The sequence below is a fragment of the Peromyscus maniculatus genome, chromosome 1, assembly GCF_049852395.1.
Source record: "Peromyscus maniculatus bairdii isolate BWxNUB_F1_BW_parent chromosome 1, HU_Pman_BW_mat_3.1, whole genome shotgun sequence".
NCBI classification, from domain to species: domain Eukaryota; kingdom Metazoa; phylum Chordata; class Mammalia; order Rodentia; family Cricetidae; genus Peromyscus; species Peromyscus maniculatus.
In genome coordinates, this window is record NC_134852.1 from 9,554,799 (window position 1) to 9,574,340 (window position 19,542).

At 39.3% G+C, this 19,542-nt stretch overlaps 1 protein-coding gene across 1 annotated transcript; it reads left to right on the forward strand.

The window, feature by feature from the left end:
* Positions 1–8,171: 8,171 nt before the first annotated feature.
* LOC143271654 (killer cell immunoglobulin-like receptor 3DL1) lies at positions 8,172–18,968 on the forward strand. The gene is made up of 6 exons (XM_076563552.1): positions 8,172–8,241; positions 12,641–12,925; positions 14,093–14,398; positions 15,787–16,080; positions 17,014–17,064; positions 18,820–18,968. The coding sequence occupies exons 1-6, from the start codon at positions 8,172–8,174 to the stop codon at positions 18,966–18,968; spliced, it is 1,155 nt and encodes a 384-aa protein (XP_076419667.1).
* The last annotated feature ends 574 nt before the right edge of the window (positions 18,969–19,542 follow it).

The following is a 19,542-nucleotide window of genomic DNA, read 5'->3' on the forward strand; positions in this document are numbered from 1 at the left end:
CCAATGGCTGTGGAGCCTGCATTGGTTGGACGAGGCCCTCTGCATGGCAAGACAATTCTGTAGCTCAATCTGCTTGGGTGCCCCTGGTGGTAGGATCAGAATCCATCTCTGGTGCATGAGCGTGGTTTTTGGAGCACACTACCTATGATGGGACACCTTGTGCAGACTTGAGACTTGAGCCTGGAGGAAGTGCTTGGATTTGCCTCTACTGGATGTACCTACCATGGGAGGCCCTTGCCTTCTCATGTGGGGGAATGTGGGGTTTGTTGGGATGGGCAGGCTGGGGGGGCAGGAGGAGAGAAGAGGGGGATCTTTGATTGGAGTGTAAAATGAATGAAAAAAATTCTTAATAAAAAATACACAACACAAACACAAAAATTGTCAAAATTAATTGTTTTAACTAGATCATAAAATAAGTAGCAATATCTTTTTTATTCTAAAAACATAATACTTTATGAAAAATATTATTAGTGCTCAGACTGCTGACTATCTGAGCAACACCAGACCCATAACACCATGATCCTAATAAACTCAATAGTTCTTAAAAATAGACCTGGGTAGATCATTTATTTGACCTGTCATTGGTGCCCTATTTGGGATCAATAAGAGTCACACAACTTTTGTACACACTACCAATGTTAGATATAGGTTCAGTTTACTGTGATAAAACCCCATGACCAAAAGCTATTTGGGGTAAAGGGCTTCTTTGGATTGCATACCTTCCCATATCCTAGGTCCCAATTTGTTGAGGGAATCAAAGCAGGAATCTGGAGACAGGAACAGAAGTAGATTCAATGAAGATTCAGCACATACTGGATTGTTCCCCATGCCTTGCTCAGCCTACCTCCTTAGACAATTTAGGATGGCCTGCTGAGAAGTGGCACCAGCCACAGTGCTCTAGGCCTCCCCACATCAACTATCAATTAAGAAAATGACCAACAGCCTTGCCTATGGCTAATCATGTGGATGCGTCTTCTCAATTGAGAGTTCCACTTCCCTAATGGCTATAGCTTGTTTCAAATCAAAAACCATAACTAGAACACTATGTTGTAAGCACTCTTTTGCATTTTCATGCTCTGGGACTGTGGGATGCATCTGTGTGTGTGTGTGTGTGTGTGTGTGTGTGTGTGTGTCCCTCTGTCTGTCTGTTAATTGATAATTTGATAGAGGGATTCATTATGTTTTCTCCAACTTGTGTTCTTTCTGCTTCAACATCCCAAGCATTGAAGTTTCAGGGACTCTGAGAATCCTGAAGATGGAATTTTATTTGAAGTCTCTTTATTCCAAGTTGCCTTCCAAGAAAGCAGCAGAAAGGTATTTTCAAAGACTGTATGACTTAAAAGTTCTATGCAGCAAAAGAAAAAAAAATGTCCAATGTAAGAAAATGGATGCAACTAGAAATCATTGTGTTCATCAAATAGCCAGATTCAGAAATATAAAACTGCATATTTTATATGTGTAAACTTTATCTGAAAGTAAGCTGGTAGTTTTCCATTTTTATTAACTTTTTAAGTTAACATACAATGTATTGTGTTTCATTATAACATTTGTATATATCTTTGTCAATTTGTATATGTCTGTGACAGAGAGAGCAAGTGTGTGTGTGTGTGTGTGTGTGTGTGTGTGTGTGTGTGTGTGTGTGTGTGTGTGTGTAAGAGAGATAGAAAACTAGAAAAAAAGGTCTTGGGAATAAAAAAAGATATTTTCTTAATAGAAGCAATTTTTAATTTGAAAGGAATTTCATGTGCGTATACAATGTATGTTGGTCATATCCAATGCTAACTCATCTCCCTAACTCCTCCAACAAAAAGCAATCTTGAAACATATAAATCAATACCTTCCAGGACTCAGGGAACTACACAAAAGAGAACCCAGTGAAAATAATGTAAGATCCAGAGGACGGGGAAGAGTGCCGAGAGAGGCTGGTCTCTGGTGACATGGCTGTGAAGCAAAGGAACTCCCAGCAGCTGTGACGACCTAGTGGATCAGTAAACATGAATATGCAACTGTGTCCTAGGTGTGCTGATGACTAAGAGTCCCTCCAGTATATTCTCATGATTGGTTGGTATAGTTAAATAAAGTGGTAAGACTTCGGTCTAAAGATTTTAGGCAATTTTACATGGTAGTATCATCTTGCTTTTTCTTCTATTGTTATTTTTATTTTGAATGTCAAATTGCCATAATCTAGAGTCACTTCAAAACAGAGTCTGATAGAGAATTGCTCTAAATCAGAAAGAGTTGGACTATGGGCATATCTGGGGGAAATTTTACCTGTTTAATTTAATTGGTGTGAGAAGACCTGTCCACTATTTAGGGAATGACAGAATTCCCTAGGCAGGGTATCCCAAGCTGTTTAAGAGTGAAGAAAACAAGCTGAGCACAAGCATGCATTCATTGTTCTCTGCTGTTTTTTTTTTAACTGTTGATGCAATGTGACCTGTTGTCTGTCTCTAGGGAATATCTCTGTGACTCACTCACAATGATGGAACTGTGAGTCAAATAAGCCTTGTCTCAATGAAAAATAAAAGTAAAAGTGGGTAAATACAAGTGTGGTGATGTGCACGTGTATTCCCAGCATTTGGCAGGCTGAGAGAGAAGAAACTTGAGTTTAAGGCCAATCTGTTCTTAATAAACTGGATGTAAACTGAACTGCATAATAAATCCTGTCAGAAAAAAAATCAAAAAGAAATTTGAGGTGAAAATAGAATCAGAAATATGAGCAATGAAAGACATGCTTTGAGGAAAACCTTCCTACATGTCAGAAATACACACAGAAGGACTCTTCTGTCTCTCCTAAGAATCCAGCCAAGATCAATTGAAAACTAAATATTTCAAGAAGGAACTGATCTTTTGCCTTCAGATTAACAGATACAGAAATATGCGGTCAGGTTATCAGAATTCACCATCCTGTGCATTCTACTCTATCACAAGTATCTTGTCTGTTTTGAACACACACAGACAAGAAGCTAACTGGGCTGAGGCCATATTTAACATCGTGGCCACACAGGACACCACACTCCTGCCTCTCAGTGAGTCCTGAAATGAAAGTTAGCAAGTAATATGGGGCTTCCACAAAAGCTAGACCTTCTATTAACACCAAGACTAGCTAATTGTAGTAGCATCCAAGGATACTGTACTCTCCTTAGCATTCCGCCGAGGTGGCTGTACCTGGGTATTGAGCTGTGGAGCTTGGTTGTCTCTATTCAACCCATGATATATCATCTGGGTTTCATGGTGACGATGGGATTCTGGAAAGAAGACACTGAGGGACTATGGTGGTATTTTATTTGTACTTAAATGTGATTTTCATTGTATGTTAATAAATAAAGTTGCCCAGGGGTCAGAGCTATTAGAACCATAGCAAGAGTGTGGTGGTGGTGGTGGTGGCTCACACCTTTAATCCCAGCACTTGGTAGAAAAGCTAGGTAGATCTCTGTGTGTTCAGGGATATAGCCAGCATTGGAGACACACACCTTTAAGACCTGGAGGGCAGTACTTACAGGCCGTGATGAGGCGGTCATGTGTTTGAGTTTACAACAAATGAGAAGGCAGAACAGAAAGACTATTTAAAGACAGACACACAGGAAGGAGCTCTCTCTTTTGTAGAAGCTAGGAGCACTGTAGGAGGTAAGATTTTAGCTCTGAGCTCCGACCTCTCGGCTTTCTCTTTTACATTGGTTCTGTGTATCTTATTTTAATAAGACGGTTGGTTACATCTACAAGGGACAAAACCCTTAAGAGTGGTTCTCAAGACTGTTCTTTTTTTAGATATAAGTGCTTATGGATATACAGACCAATATGAGAGCTAGAGATAGATAAAAGAAAGGATAGACAGACAAAAGTAGATGACCTATAAAAGAAAGATAATTGATAAATAGATAATAAAGATAGTTTGATAAATAACAAATACATAAATGATTGAATGGCAGATGTGTTGATTGATTGAAGATGACAGGTAAACATGATCAACTGACAAATAATAACTACATAGGTAGGTAGAGAGAGATGATAGATAGTGTTTCAATCTTGAGTCATCTCCCAAATACCGAAGTAATTGTTTTTAAAACTAGTCATTGTGGACACATTGAGCCATTTATGGTCAAGAAGCATTACCAGGAAGCTATTGCTGATGGTTCAGCATTTCTAAAGGTAAAGAATGGAAACTGTGTTTAGCTTCTTCATGACCACCATGGCACAGTGATCTTAAGTGTGCAACAGTGGCACACATATCTTAGTGGCAGATCACAGCTGTCTAACTGGACTCAAGTTCTGCTCAAATACAGGAAATATGGCCTGGTTCTGGAAATCTACCAAACTATCCGGAGCTAGTGCAGCCTTTGACCTTGGAGAAATCTACAACTGCCACTTTACTAAACAAGTTAATTCCTAATTGCATTCCAAATATCACAGTATTTTCCCTTGCACCCGTAGATAAATCTAATTCCAACATCAAAATAAACTTTGTTTAGCCTTAAAAGAAAACACTATTACAAAAATGGAAATGAATACAAATATAGATAAAAAGTAATTGTGCAGATTACATCTCCAGAAGACCCATCTACAACAGATTTCCTGCAACTAAGGCTGAAGGAACATCAGGTAAGAAATGGTAGAAGGATTGTGAGAACCAGAGGTAAAGGAGGCTTACTGTGAGATCTCATTTCCTCAGAATGTGGTCAACACTAAAATTATATACATATAATAGCATTATACAGATTAGTCAGATTGTGTTTTATATTTAGTAGTGTGTGTGTGTGTGTGTGTGTGTGTGTGTGTGTGTGTGTAGATACATAAAAGTAATTAAAGATAAAGATGTTTTTGAGGTTTTAAGTTCAAGATGAAACAAGGACGGAGTGGGAGAGCAATGAAAGAGAAACCATGATAGAGGGAGACATCGTGGGGATAGGGAAAAACTGGCAACTAGGGAAGTTCCCAAAAATCCACATGGACAAGGATCCACCTTGGACTACTAACAATAGTAGAAAAGATGCCCCAACTAGCCTACCCTGGTAATCAGATTGGTGAATACCCTGTCATCATAGAGCCTTCATCCATTAAGAGATGGAAGCAGATGCAGAGATCCACAGCCAAGCACCAGACTGAGCTCCCAAAGTCCAGTCAAAGAGAGTGAAGAGGGATGCTATGAGCAAGGGGCATCAAGATCATGATGGGGATTATGGCACAACTATCAGGGTGTTTGGCCATCCCATCACCAGAGTAGGTCAGTTCCTGCCGTCTCTCGACCATTGCCAGCCGTCTATTGTGGGGGTATCTTTGTGGATCTCCGTGGGCCTCCCTAGCTCTCTGCTTCCTCCCCTTCTCATGTGGTCTTCATTTACCATGGTCTCCTATTTCTTGTTCTCCCTCTCTTTTCTTGATCCAGCTAGGATCTCCAGCTCTCTTTCCCTCGACCGTCGCCCTTCATTGGTCCCACTCATGTCCAGGCTGTTCATGTAGATCTCATCCATTTCTCCGTGTCTTTCTTGGGGTCCCGTTTTCCAGGTAGCCTCACTGGTGATGTGATCTGAGGAATCTGGGTGCAGACATCCACGGCTGGGCCCCTGGTGGAGCTCTGGGAGTCTAATTAGTGAGGCAGAGGAGGGTTTATATGAGCGAGAATTGTTGAAGCCAAGGTTGGATAAAGCACAGGGACAAATAACCAAATGAATGGAAGCACATGAACTATGAACCAAAGGCTGAGGGGCCCCCAACTGGATCATGCCCTCTGAATAGGTGAGACAGTCATTTGGCTTGATCTGTTTGGGAGGCATCTAGCCAGTGGTACCAGGTCCTGGGCTCGTTGCATGAGTTAGCTGTTTGGATCCTGGGACTTATGCAGGGACGCTTGGCTCAGTCTGGGAGGCAGGGACTGGACCTGCCTGGACTGAGTCTATCAGGTCGATCCCAGTCCTCGGGGGAGACCTTGATCTGGAGGAGGTGGGAATGGGGGGTGGGCTGGGGGAGGGGAAGGGTGGCGGGGAGAGGAGAGCATGGGAATCTGTGGCTATTATGTGGAACTGAATGGTGTTGTAAAATAAAAAATAAATAAATAAATTTTTAAAAAAAAGATCATGATGGGGAAACTTACAGAGACAACCAAACCAAACTAGTGGGGACTCATGAACTGTGAACCAAGAGCTGGGAGCCTCCATGGGACTGAACTAGGCTCTCTGCAAAAGCAAGACAGTTGTGTAGTTTGATCTGCTTAAGGAGCCCCCAGACAGTGGGATTAGGATCTATCCCTGGTGCATGAACTGCCTTTTGGAGGCCACTACCTGTAGTGGGACACCTTACACAGCCTTGGTGCAGTGGGGCTTGCACCTGCTTCAACTGAGTGTATCAGGCTCTGCTGACTGCCTATGGATGCCTTGCCTTGGAGGAGCTGCGAATGTGGGGTCTTTTAAGGGGGAAGGCTAGGTGGTAGAAGGAGGGAGAAGAGAAGTATCTATGGTTGGAATGTAAAATGAATAGAAAATTTCTTTTTTTTGTAAGTGTAACTCTTTTTTATTTTATAATTTAATTTTACATATCAGCCACGGATTCCCCTGTCCTCCCTCCTCCCACCCCCTAGATTTCCCTCCAAATTCACCCCCCCATTCCCACCTCCTCCAAGGCAAGGTCTCCCCTGGGGATTCAGCTCAGCCTGGTAGATTCATTTGAGGCAGGTCCAGTCACTCCTCCCTGCACCAAGGCTGAGCAAAGTGTCACAGAATAGGTCCTAGGTTCCAAAAAGCCAGCTCATGCACTAAGGACAGGTCCTGGCTCCACTGCCTAGGGGTCTCCTAAACAGTTCAAGCTATTCAACTGTCTCACTTATCCAGAGGGCCTGATCCAGTTCCATGGGGGCTCCTCAGCTATTGGTTCACAGTTCATGTGTTTCCACTAGTTTGGCTATTTGTCCCTGTGCTTTTTCCAATCATGGTCTTAATATCTCTTGCTCATACAATCCTTCCTCTCTCTTGATGATTGGACTCCTGGAGCTCCACCTGGGACTTGGCCGTGGAGCTCTCCATCTGCTTTCATCAGTCACTGAAAATTTCTTAATAAAAAAGATGTATTTAAGAGAACAAAATAGCTATAAATGAGAGATTAAGAAGAGTAAAAGCAAGAGAAATGATAGAATTATAATTTATTTGAAAACATATACTAACAAAACTTTAAGTTTAAATATGTAGAGTAATATATAAAAAACATAACAATGCAATAAAATATAGGAGATATTAAATACTACATATACATAGTACATTCCCAGAGTGTGTAGCCTTGATTCAAAATCCCATTTCCTTGCAGTGTCTTTCAGGTTATTGTCCTCTGACAGATTCTTGTAAAAATACATCATTAGAATACTGATGTTTCTTATCTCAGTTCACTATTGTGTATTTAATATGTCCTACTGAATTAAAGAATTAGTGATGTAGACTCAAGAACTAGGGTTATAAAATAATAATGTTTATAAAATGCAAAAAAATTTGTAGAATTGTACAAATTAAACATTCTCAGAAATTTCTATCTCAATCATTAAAACATGAAGTGGAAAAACACAGCATAATAAATATGTATCTGGGCATTTGGGTAAAGAATGGTAGGTGCACAGGGCTGTAGAGATCACTCAGAGGTGAAGAGTGTGCTCTGCACTTGCAGATGACCCAGTGTTATATGCCAATGCCTACACCCCAAGCTCACAACTGTGAGACTCCAGCTGCAGGGGATCCAATCAATGCCCACTTTGGGCCATCCAGGCACCAGCACTCACATGCACATACTCACACACACACATGTATATATTCACATAATTTAAAATGAATTTTTTAAAAGAATATGAATGGTACATCTTTAAAATTTTCAGTTAAAACAAAAATATACTTGCTTTATTTCTTTGATTTTTGAAAATAAGTGGAATTTTATTATTCTAAAAATCTACACAATCATGTAAAAAAATTGAATAATTATAACCTAACATTGGATTACTACAAGGATGATTATTTTGATTGACACATTAGGATTGCTGTTATAATATGAATAGTATTCATTCAATATGATGCACAGAAAGCCAGAGGAAACATTCAGCCTCAGATGTAAAAAGCTACAACATGCAAACCTTTAGTACCATAATCAAATTTGATTATTTGAAATAAAAAGCGTTTGGTCCAGGATGCAACTCAGTTGTAGTCATGGTGAATGCTGTGGCTGAAGAGCTGAACTCTGAAGTATTCCAAGAAGCTGTGATCCTCCAAGGCCATGGTAAACGAGGAGCATTTGCAAAGCCTCATAAGGCAACACGCACCCTTTAATCCAGGCACTTGGGATGGGATTAAGGTGCACTTTGAGTTCAAAGCCAGCGTGGTCTACAAAGTGAGTTCCAGGATAAACAGGGCTACAGAAAAACTCTATGTGGAAAAAAATCAATAAACGTGGGAGTGACAGCGGATGTGCTCTGTTGGTCAGCTTTCCGTGCTGTGGTCAGGTAGATGCTTTGAGCCTCTCACAACATCCTGTAAGTTTTATTCTGGCTCTACCTCTTGTCAGCTGAAGCAACACCATGCTGTCTCTACTCCCAAACCTTGTGTGTACTGGTGAGTCCTCCGGGGAATGAAGGGTGTTGAATACCAGAGTGGAAATATCGTTCTGGGAAGTTGGAACCATCCTCAGTAGAAACACTGACTTCTGTGCTGGATTTTGGTTCCTGAGTTCATCTTAACTAAGTGAACTCTGATTCTACTCTACAGAGACCCAACAGGAAAGGGGAGGGTCATATGGATACACTATTGGAAGGAGATGGACCATCCAGCATGACTTTTTCTTTGCAGGCTTCTTCCTAATCCTGAGAACATTGACAGAAGCAGGTAGGTCCATCCTTAACACTTTGAGATACTACCCATCCCAATACATAGGTTTCATTCTAACAGGAGAGCACATATCACAGGGTGTTGACTGGTGGCTTCTGTGAGTGACTCCTTGGTGAGTCTTCTGAACTTCTAAGTTAGGATCCAAGGAACCAGCCTCTCAGGTCTCTCCCAGATACTCGCTGGCACTGTCCCTGGCAGAGTCAGGCATCAGCTTTGATCAATTAAATTTTTTTTTTTGGTTTTTCAAGACAGGTTTTCTCTGTAACTCTAAATATACAAGAAGTCATTTTTTACACTAGGCTGCCCATGAACTCAGACATTTGCCTGCCTGTGCCACCCAACTGCTATGATTAAAACAGTGGGCCATTACACTTGACAGATAATCAATATTTTTAATTAAAATAATCTTCCCCCTTGCCATGCTCTAAAATGACCACCTCCACATATTTTGAAATTTCGTGTAATAATTTATGACTTTTTAAATATGTGACTCACTTGACAACCATTGAAGTTGTTATTTTTATCTACACACATCTATGCTACAGATAGAATCTGTGTACCACTGGCACACTATTGCATCTTCTTAGTTTGGCTTGCTTTCAGTGAGAATCTTTTACTTTTTCCACATGAAGATGTTTTCATGCAACTCAATAGCAGCCTTTACATTTAGTTTGAAGAACTCCACAGAGTTTCCTGTGCTTGTGGTGATGAGCTCTATCCCCTAATCTTTTTCTCAGAAATTCATTATGTCTATTTCTAAAGCACAGAGTTGCTGACATTTATAGGCAGATTTTCTTTTTTCTACTCACTTCATCGAATAAATCATCCTGGACACTTGGGCCCAGAAATCTTTGCTCAGATGTATGCCATTAGGTATGTTGAAAGTCCCTCATGTGTTCTTTGCTTCTTTTATCATTCTGATTTCAGGATCTCTTGTGATAATAATGTGCTCTGTGATTGTGATTATTTGGGTTGGAATTCTTTTGTGTCCTTTGACCTTCTTGTACTTGACCATGTACATTTTATTCCAAGTTTCAACAATATACTAAACTTTCTTCTCTATGATTTTTCACTTTATTTTTATTAGTTCTCTTATTTCTCTCTTTTTGTTAATAGTTTATTGATTTTTCTAGAATTTCACACAATGTGTTAATTATATTCACCCCTACCTAAACTCATCCTAGTTCTAACCCCCCTACACACCCAAGAAAACCTTTATATTTCTTTACCCTTTCTTGAATTTTTATGACTCATAATTTGGTATTGTGATGGCATCAAAAAATCCTGCCATTCTTCTTGATTGAATTTTAATTTAGTTTCTGTATTTACCCATCAGATTATTTAATGCCTGGTCTAAGCCCACACATTCTCCTATTGTGTCAAGTATACTATGGAAACATTCTATTAACTTTTTACATTTTTTCATTTATTTATTGATTGATTGATTGTACTATGCCACAAGTGTGGAAGTCAGAGGACAACCTTCTGAATTTCATCATGAGAGTCACAGCAATGGAATGCAGAGAATCGGGCTTGGCAGCAAGACCCTTTTCCTATTTACACATCAAGATGACCCACATGTTTTGTCCACTCAGTAGTTGTGATCTTGACTTAAGAGGGATGTTGCCAAAATTTTTAGCTTGTTGAATGATTAACTTCCAAATTTTATAAAATATTCTAGACAGTTTCTTTTCTAAGTTATATCATGTCTTTTTATTTTATAAAGGATTTTCCTGTTTAAATTTAATTTCTGGAGATTTTCATAAATGAGTACTATATTTGCATCATTCCTAGCCATTGGAATGTATCAAAAGAATTGACATCTTATGTCATGGATACATTTCATGTCATGTTCTTTGCTGCTCTATTTTCAATAGCTAGGACATGGAAACAACCTGAATGTCTTTCAGCTGATGAATGGATAATAAAAATGTGTCACAGATATAATGTGGTTAACAATGAAACCATAAAATTTTCATAAAAAGTAAATGCAACTATAAAACATTTAACTGAGATAACATAGACCCAGAAAAAATGCCACATATTCTCTCATCTGTGGGTCTTAGCTCCAAATATTTATTCATAGTTATAATTCTATCACTTTGGTAAAAGTACTACTGTGAATTACTTGTTGTGGGCTTCATAGGCCTTCCTTCCTTCTGTGTTTACTTCCAAAGTCTCGCCATTGTTTTCTGTCAGGTTTGACTTCTCTGATTTTCACGCTTAAGTTCTTACAAAACACACTTGCATAGTGAAGAGAATCACCTCCTCTGCACATGCAGAAGGTCTTTGGTTGGAAATAGACCTTTACCATTAATCTAACTGAGAATAGATCTGGACAAATTGTTGCAACCCTGTACAGGATGATCCCGGTGTCATTTTCTGTTGTTTGACTACTTTGCTTCCTCTCTTTTAAGATCAGATATTGTTGTTTCCTGTGCTTCTGGTTCAGTAAAATCACTGACTATTCTCTACAATCGGGGACAGTTTCTCATTGGGTACATAATCGCCTCTTCCAGGACAGTGTTGTAAGATGTCCTCAGGTCTGGAGTCCATACTGTCTTCACTGGAGTGTTTTGCTATTGTCTCTTTCCTCAGGAATATCCACCATGTGAATACAGAACATAGACCAAGATGCATGGGCTGTCAATCATGAGTCCAAATCCTTTTCATCACCATGTGATCCAAGTGACAGAGCAGTTGTATACTTTCAAAGTTCCACATGCAAGAAGCCTTGAAATGGTTGAGAAACTATATGTCTGCCTCTAACTTATCACTCTTGGTGTGAAAACGTGAACCAGTTTGACCTCTGTGAATGAAGCTCTATACAAGAGTACAGAAGGGACAGAGTAGTTCAAAGACTATTTTCCTCTGTTTTATTGTAGATTTTTTTTCAATTCTGTGGTCATATGGGACAGCTCATCCTCACCCCTGAGGTCTGGAATAATCACAATATAATTCTAATCTTAGTATTGTTAGACTTCTAGAGTCAGTGAGGGTGAATCAAGAGCATTCCTTTTCTGCTGTCTTAGTGACCACAATTCCCATCTGTTATCTTACAAATGAATCTTTTTACTCTAGCATCTGATGTAATTTATTTTTAAATTACAATTTTTCATGACCAGATCTACTTTGTTATTTAACACTTACTCTACATTATCAGTTAACATATCTTATCATAGAAAGATAAACCATAGATATGTGGTAGTTGGGGGACACTCATTACATGAAAATGACCCTATTGTGTTTGAGACTATCCTTGGGAATATACAACACATGAAAATCTGCTCACCCCATAAATGAAGCCCATGACAGACCAAGCTGATTGCATCAAAGTTTAAATAGGTGAATTTATGAGTTAAATGAGATTACTAATAGCAGTATGGATGAGGGATTATTAGCAGAAGCAAAGGTTGACTCAAAAGCATTACTGAAAGCACACCTCAATGTAGGTGATTATCAAGAAAGTCAAAACCAGGGAGCTCTCTGCACAACTTGCAGGGAGATAAACGGGTGTTAAATATCTCCACTTAGAATTCAGCAAGTCCTATAGCTTACTGTTTCTACAGAACTGGGAAAAGCTGATGAATCTTGCAAGTTTCAGCTTTCCAATATATATGATGTTTGTTTACCTCCTGTATCCCCTGATCATTTCTACCTCTCACATTGAAACAGGGATGCTTCAGTTCAGAGAAAATGGTTGTATAAATGACCAAGAAGAAGTGAACATTGACACTCAGCACTCAGGAATAAAAGGGGAATCAATACATTTTTTTCTGTGTATCTTCCTGCAGGAATTCATGACAAGCCTTCATTGTCTGCTTGGCCAAGCCATGTTGTTACACTGGGACAATATGTGGATCTTAAATGTGACTATCATAAGGAGTCTTCCATGTTCAAGCTGTACAAAGAACTTGGACCTCCTATCCCTCAGTTCCATGACAAAAAATTCTACAAATACCTTCTCTTGGGTCCCGTGACACCAGAATTTGGAGGAACCTACAGATGCTATAATTACAATCATCAGTACCCTAATGAACTGTCATCACACAGTGACCCCTTGGAGATCATAATATCAGGTCAGAGATCATAATTGGAGTGTAATTTCATTTCCCCAAAGCTCCTCATGCTTGAATTTTCAGAACAAGTTTTAGTCAGAGTCTCAGCATTATAAAGGAATTCTCAACACACAGAAATGGGTCCTATGGTGGACATAACATAAACCCAAGGACATGCACTTTCTTGTGCCTAAGCCTTCGGTAGTGTAAAGGCAGTGTTAAGGAGTGTTGTGTCACAGATAGATTGAGCTTGAAGATGGAATTCAGACATTAACAAGTTGACAGCAGAATTGGAGAATGTCCTGAATTATCCTGACTCTATAGAACCACAATGGCTCATATACCAAATAAGGAAAACTCAGTTGTAGGCAGAACAAAGCATTATGAAGGAGACGCCCTCTTGCTAATTCTGACAGTGGAGGACGGGTCCACAAGCTAAGGAGTGCTTGAGACTTCTAAAAGTCGAAGGAAAATAGTAGTGGATACTTCCCTAGTGATATCAGCAGCAACAAATCCCTGCAGATAACTGATTTATTCTGTTTGGGCTTGTTTCAGAATTCTGATCTTCATAACACTTGTGTTCTCTTTAAGAATCCCATTTGTGATGATTTGTTATGGTAGTGATTGGATAAGGAACCTACATCAAGGAAAAATTAAGAACTAGGCAGGGATGTGCAGAGAACAGGAATATCCAGTTGGTAATACATCAACCTGTTATAAGAAACAATGCTTATGATGCCAGATCTGGGATGCTTTTTGAACTTTGAACCATAGAGAAGGTCAGAAGAGTTGCGCTGATACCTACCTTCACCTCAAATTCCCTTATCTTGCCAATTAGTATACTTAGTCCAAAATAGTATTAAAAAGGTTTCATGAAAGAGCATGGCATAAACATTCCCAGGTTTTCAGAATTCCCAAAACATAGAAAGGAACAACAGGAACTGTGGTGGACAGTATCAGCAGATACATTCTCACAGCAAGCCATTGGGAAAATAGTGTGCTGGTACTAGAGTCACAGAATTGGGAAATGTCCAGAGAATGATGGAGGAGTCCGTGTACAAAGTCAACATAAACAGAGACAGGACAGTGGGACACTGACAGGAAGAACAGGTTAAGGGGGAAAAACATAGATTTTCTTGGATTCATAGACTGGCATCAGGTTCATACTCACAATCTCCTTATTCCTAGGACTGTATAGGAAGCCTTTCTTGTTGGCCCTACAAACTTCCCTGGTAAAAGCAGGAGAGAAGATGACCCTGGAGTGTCATTCAGAGATTATGTTTGAAACCTTCATTTTGACTTCACATAGAAAGAAAATAATAAAGGCTTCTTTTGAGCTTTCTGCAGAATCTCATATTGGGGGATCCCAAGCCAACTTCTCAATAGGTCCTGTGACACCTGACCATGCTGGGATTTACACATGCTATGGTTCTTACAATCACACACCATATGAGTGGTCGGAATCCAGTGACCCTGTTGACATAAAGATCACAGGTAAGAGGGTATTACCTGCTAATCAGCTCTGTGTGATACAGAGCAGTTATTCTATCTATTGGAAGTTCTGGAGGGTTATGAAGATGAGTATGGGAAATGTAGAGAAAAGCAACCTCAGTGAGTATATTACTGACATAAACAACTAAAATGGAGACACAAGAACAGACCATTTGTTATATCATCTAGCACAGATACAGAGAGGTCAAAGAAGTCATAACTAGAAGTAAAGTGAAAGGGACAACTTAGTGAGCTTCATATGAATCAGAGACAATGATGTCCTTCTACTAGTGTTCAAAGGCCTCAACAATTCAGATTTTGTTTACCTTCTATATCCATAAGACATCTATCGGAAGACCTAGACATATCATGTGTCTGACCTGAGTTTATGTGTTGGGTAGGTCTGGCTCTTCATGAGTCCTGAGACCTTGGTGCAGATAACAGACATAGAATTTCTGTGTTGATTAACATTCTTCCTTTCTTGTGGTTGACTGATTATTCATCCTAGAATAGCATAGCCTTAGGAAATTGAGTAGGCCTCCAATTGCTGTTTCTTTTCTACATCTCCAAACTGTTTTCTGTCCAAGTTCCAATTATTCACACACTCTAGGTGACTGAAAAAAATGCTACAAGGCTTTTTCTTGGGAAAGACATGGAATACATATGCCATGGAAGAGGAAATATGGGGAAAGGACCTGCAAAGTTGGTACAGGTGAGGGAACCAGGAAGAACTGTATGAGGATGTCTTAATGAAGTCCATTACATGGCATTCTATTTAAAACAAAATGACAATTGCCTCTAATTAAAAGAATTCATTGACAAAACATTTGGAAAAACTGAAAGGACAAAATAGAACAATTGGAAAAGAAATGGAATCAGGGGAAGTTCATGGACAAAAGAGAATAACAGCACAAAATGATCAACATTACATATAGAAATATATATGGAATGGCACTTAAAAAGAAGCCATGAAATCATTTAATATATTTTAATTTCAAGTTTTTTGAAAACAAATACACTAATACATTATATATACAAGAAAATGTCATAAGGAATTCAATAGCTATAAAAAGATAACATATGTTAATGAAGACAAACTTAAAAACACAGATGGTATGAACCAATGCATATAGAGGCAGACACTGGCAAAATAACGTAGAAGGTAAGATGGAGAGGGGAAAAGATTAGAAAATAGAATAAAGGAGAGATAAAGATGGGACAGAGAGAGTGAGAGAAACAGAGAGAGATAGAGAGACAGAGGGAGACAGAGAAACAGAGAGAAACAAAGAAAGAGAGAGATCACAAACCAAGAAGGAGGAGAGAGAAATGAGGAGAAAATAAACACTGGTAGGGAGCAGCCCCTCTAAATGTCTCTGCCTCCTTTCTTCCAGGTTTATACAAGAAACCTTCTCTGTCAGCCCTTATAGACCCTGTGGTGATGTCAGGAGAGAACATGACTTTGTCCTGTGTCTCTGACATTCAGTTTGACATGTTCCATCTGACCAGAGAAGGGGTGCCTCTGGGGCAGGGGCTGCCTGCAGTGCAGAGCCACAATGGGACATTCCAGTCCAACTTCCTTCTTGGACCTGTGGTCCAGGGAGGGACCTATAGATGCTATGGCTCTTTCAGAAACTCTTCACGTGCATGGTCATCCCCAAGTGACCCCATGTGTCTTCCTGTCACAGGTAAGAAATTCTCATATCTATCTCAAGTTTTGTGACTAAGAAAAACTGAAACCATATCTGAGAATCACTCTCCTGATGAGGGAGAGAAATTTTCATAGGAAGGTATGGAGGAGTTCTAGGAGATGTTTTGAACATATAAATATATATAAACATATATTTATATATATATATATAAACATATATTTATATATATATGTATACAAACACATACATAAAACACATACATATGTGTATGCTATGTGTGTATGTATATATGTATGTATATGTGTATATATATATTCCAAAAAAGGACTCAGTAAGCTTTATGTGTGTGTGTGTGTGTGTGTGTGTGTGTGTATCAATATACACACACATATAACATCAATAATCAAAGAAAAAGAAGATATCAATTTAAGGATGGGGGAGGTGTGGGAAAACTTGAAGGAACAGTACGTGTGTGGGACTACAGAGTTGAAAGCAAGAGAGAAAGGAATATAATTATACCTAATTAAAAACATTTTAAAAGATAATTCATGTTTGATAGAAAAAAATATCAGATTACAAAATGACAGAAAGAGAAATTCCAAAATAATCTTTATTCTGTTTGGCCAGACCCACTGAGACATCTGTGTATCCATACAGGTATAAAGAGGGGTCAAGACAGACTCATAAGGGATGAATTTGGAACGGTTTGGCCAGCTCAGAGATGGAGCAGCCCTCCTAATCTCTCACACATACCGATATCTCCATGGTACTCCTATTAAGTCATCACAACTTGAAATCCAAGGACAGAGTAATACCCTCTAATCAAACTACACAAAGGCATCCTATAACCCATAAGACTCAGAAATCATGGGTAAAGTGGGTGTTGGTCACTGGCCAACTTCAAAGAAGTTTCCATAAAAGACAGAAAGCATCACTGACCTATCTCCCTCTCCTGTTCCCATTCTTTAGCAAACTCATGCAGAAACTACCCTTCTTCTACAGAACCAGACTCCAAAACTAGTGAGTAAATGATTTCTCTTCTCTGTTGTAGAACCTTAGGCACCAAAATCTCTTAGATTCATACGTTGTCTCGTCTGTCCGTCACACAGCTCTGTAGTCTTAGTTTTCTCATCGCTTCTCTGATTCTCAAATTCTACAACATGACAAGATATTTAGGGGCAGCATGGGACCTCTATGGACTAACCGTCTTTAATTTCTGCACCTGTGACCCCCTACAAGTGAACAGGGGTAGAAATTTTACTCCCTTCCAAATAACAACAAATTGTTCACTCTAGCTGTGTTCATTGTTGGAGAGGAGGTGATCAGACCCGAATAAGGAAGAAAGCAGAAAGGAACATATTATAAGGACACTATCTGTGATGAAATGGCCTTGACTTCATTTTTCCTTTTTGAAGAAGTTAATGTTTGGTTCAGTGGTGTTGTAGGTGTAAAAGTTGCAGAGCTTATTAACTGAGCACTGAAACGAATCTCAGATTCAGACACTGAACACATAAGCTGTACATTGTGTCCTGGCATTTTCGTTCAGTGGCATAAGACGGATGAGATGGAGCACTCATGCACAAGTCACATGAAAAAGAAGCTGTAAGAGATAAAAAATTGGGCTTTCGGGGTTATCTAGTGTGACAAGTTTCAGGAAAGCTGCAGATTGGCAAAGAAAGTGCATTAGTACTTTCCCCCTGCACTGTGCTTCATGGAATGTTAAGGACTGCATATCCTGGATTTTATACTCTGAAGCCATAGAAAATTCTAGCTAAATCATAAGGCGTTTTACACTGCAAACAGTAACAGAGCCCAGGGTATTCTTGAAGGGTCCTCCTTACCTTCATTCCTAACATGTATAGCACATATTAAATTTATTCTGAGAATTATATGAGAAAGAATAGAACACATAAGTATATGCCATATGCCCTCAGGATACTTATCTTTAATATTTTACTTGTATTAGTTCTTTGGCAATTTCATACAATGTGCTTTGATGACATTCACCCTTCCCCCAACTCCTCCTGGACCTATCCACCAAACTCTGTGTTGTCTTTTTTATCGATGAACTTCAATTTGTGATGCACATATATTCATGGATGTGTGACCTCCCACCGGACTATGGTCAAGTTACTAGTAACATTTTTGAAACTGACTCTCCATCTCCCAGCAGCTTTCATTTGCCTACAGATTCTTGGCTAGGGTTGTACTTCATGTTGTCCACCTCTACCCCATTCATGCTGGAATTTGGTCTGGCTTCAGCTTGTACTGATCTTGTGAATGCTGTCACTAGTTCCTGTGAGTTCATATATGGAACCGCCCTCTTGTGTCCAGGAGGCCCTATTTCTTTGTAGTTATCATCAACGTCATTCAGCCATTTTTGGTCCATTATTTTCACAAAGAACAATGAGCCTGTAGAGAGGTGGATGTGATATAAATATCCTATTTAGATATAATCATTCCATAATCTCTTGTTGTCTGGACATTTCCTAATTATGGATATCTGTATTGATCACCATGGGTTGCAAATATAAGCTTCCCTGCTGGAGGTTAAGAAAAGCATTAATGCATGGGTCAAAACCATGGGTTGATGAAAAGTCATCAAGAGTCAGTGTAGTACTATGTTGATTCAGCAGAATAATAGTAGTAAGTTCCCCATTAAAACTCCTGCCCTAATGAAAAATTACATTCACTATCCATCAACCAATAGATGTAAGGCAATCTATTACAGAGATCCTAAGATTTGTGTCTTATTGTATTCATATTTTCCATCAGATAATCACAAGCTCCTGTATATTCTGATAAGACTGTCGGCCTTCATGATGATTGTCCTCCTCATCTTAGTTCATTCTTGGTGCTATGCCAAAAGGAATAAATATCAGGAAGAAGCTAGTGAGTATCATCTGAGGAGTGTGAAAAACTGAACCTGGAGGAATACAGGTGTGTGGTCTTCTTTTACTTAACCCAGGACAGGGCCACTGATTCAGGGCTTTACAGAGAGAACAGCTGAGCCTTTGTTCTTCCCCTCAGCCCTTAGTCCAGTGACTAGTTCTTCACTGTACATTCACATTCAATGCAGACTAATAGCTAGGAGAAGGTTTTATCAGAAAGAGCGATGGAGAGAAAGAGAATCCTGTAACATAAAGCAAGGATGAGATGGGGCTTGGAACATAGAGATGCAGCATATCCAACTCTGCTGTGTGGCAGAAGAGTAGCCTTGGGTATTTTCACATATCTCATTAATACATTAGTATTTGATATGAACATGCAGAAGTGCTTTCTTAGGTGTTTTTAATTACTTCTGTCCCCTAAAATGCAGCCATTGTGGACCAAGATTCTGAAGTGCAAAGAAGATGGAACAGACAGCCCTCCTGAGCCCATAATCTTCCACACAGTCTACCTTCCCTCATACCCTACAATAATATCTGCATACAATATAACTTTATACTTACTCATTTCTAGAACCCTAAAAAAGAAATGTAGAAGTTGTTATACCCA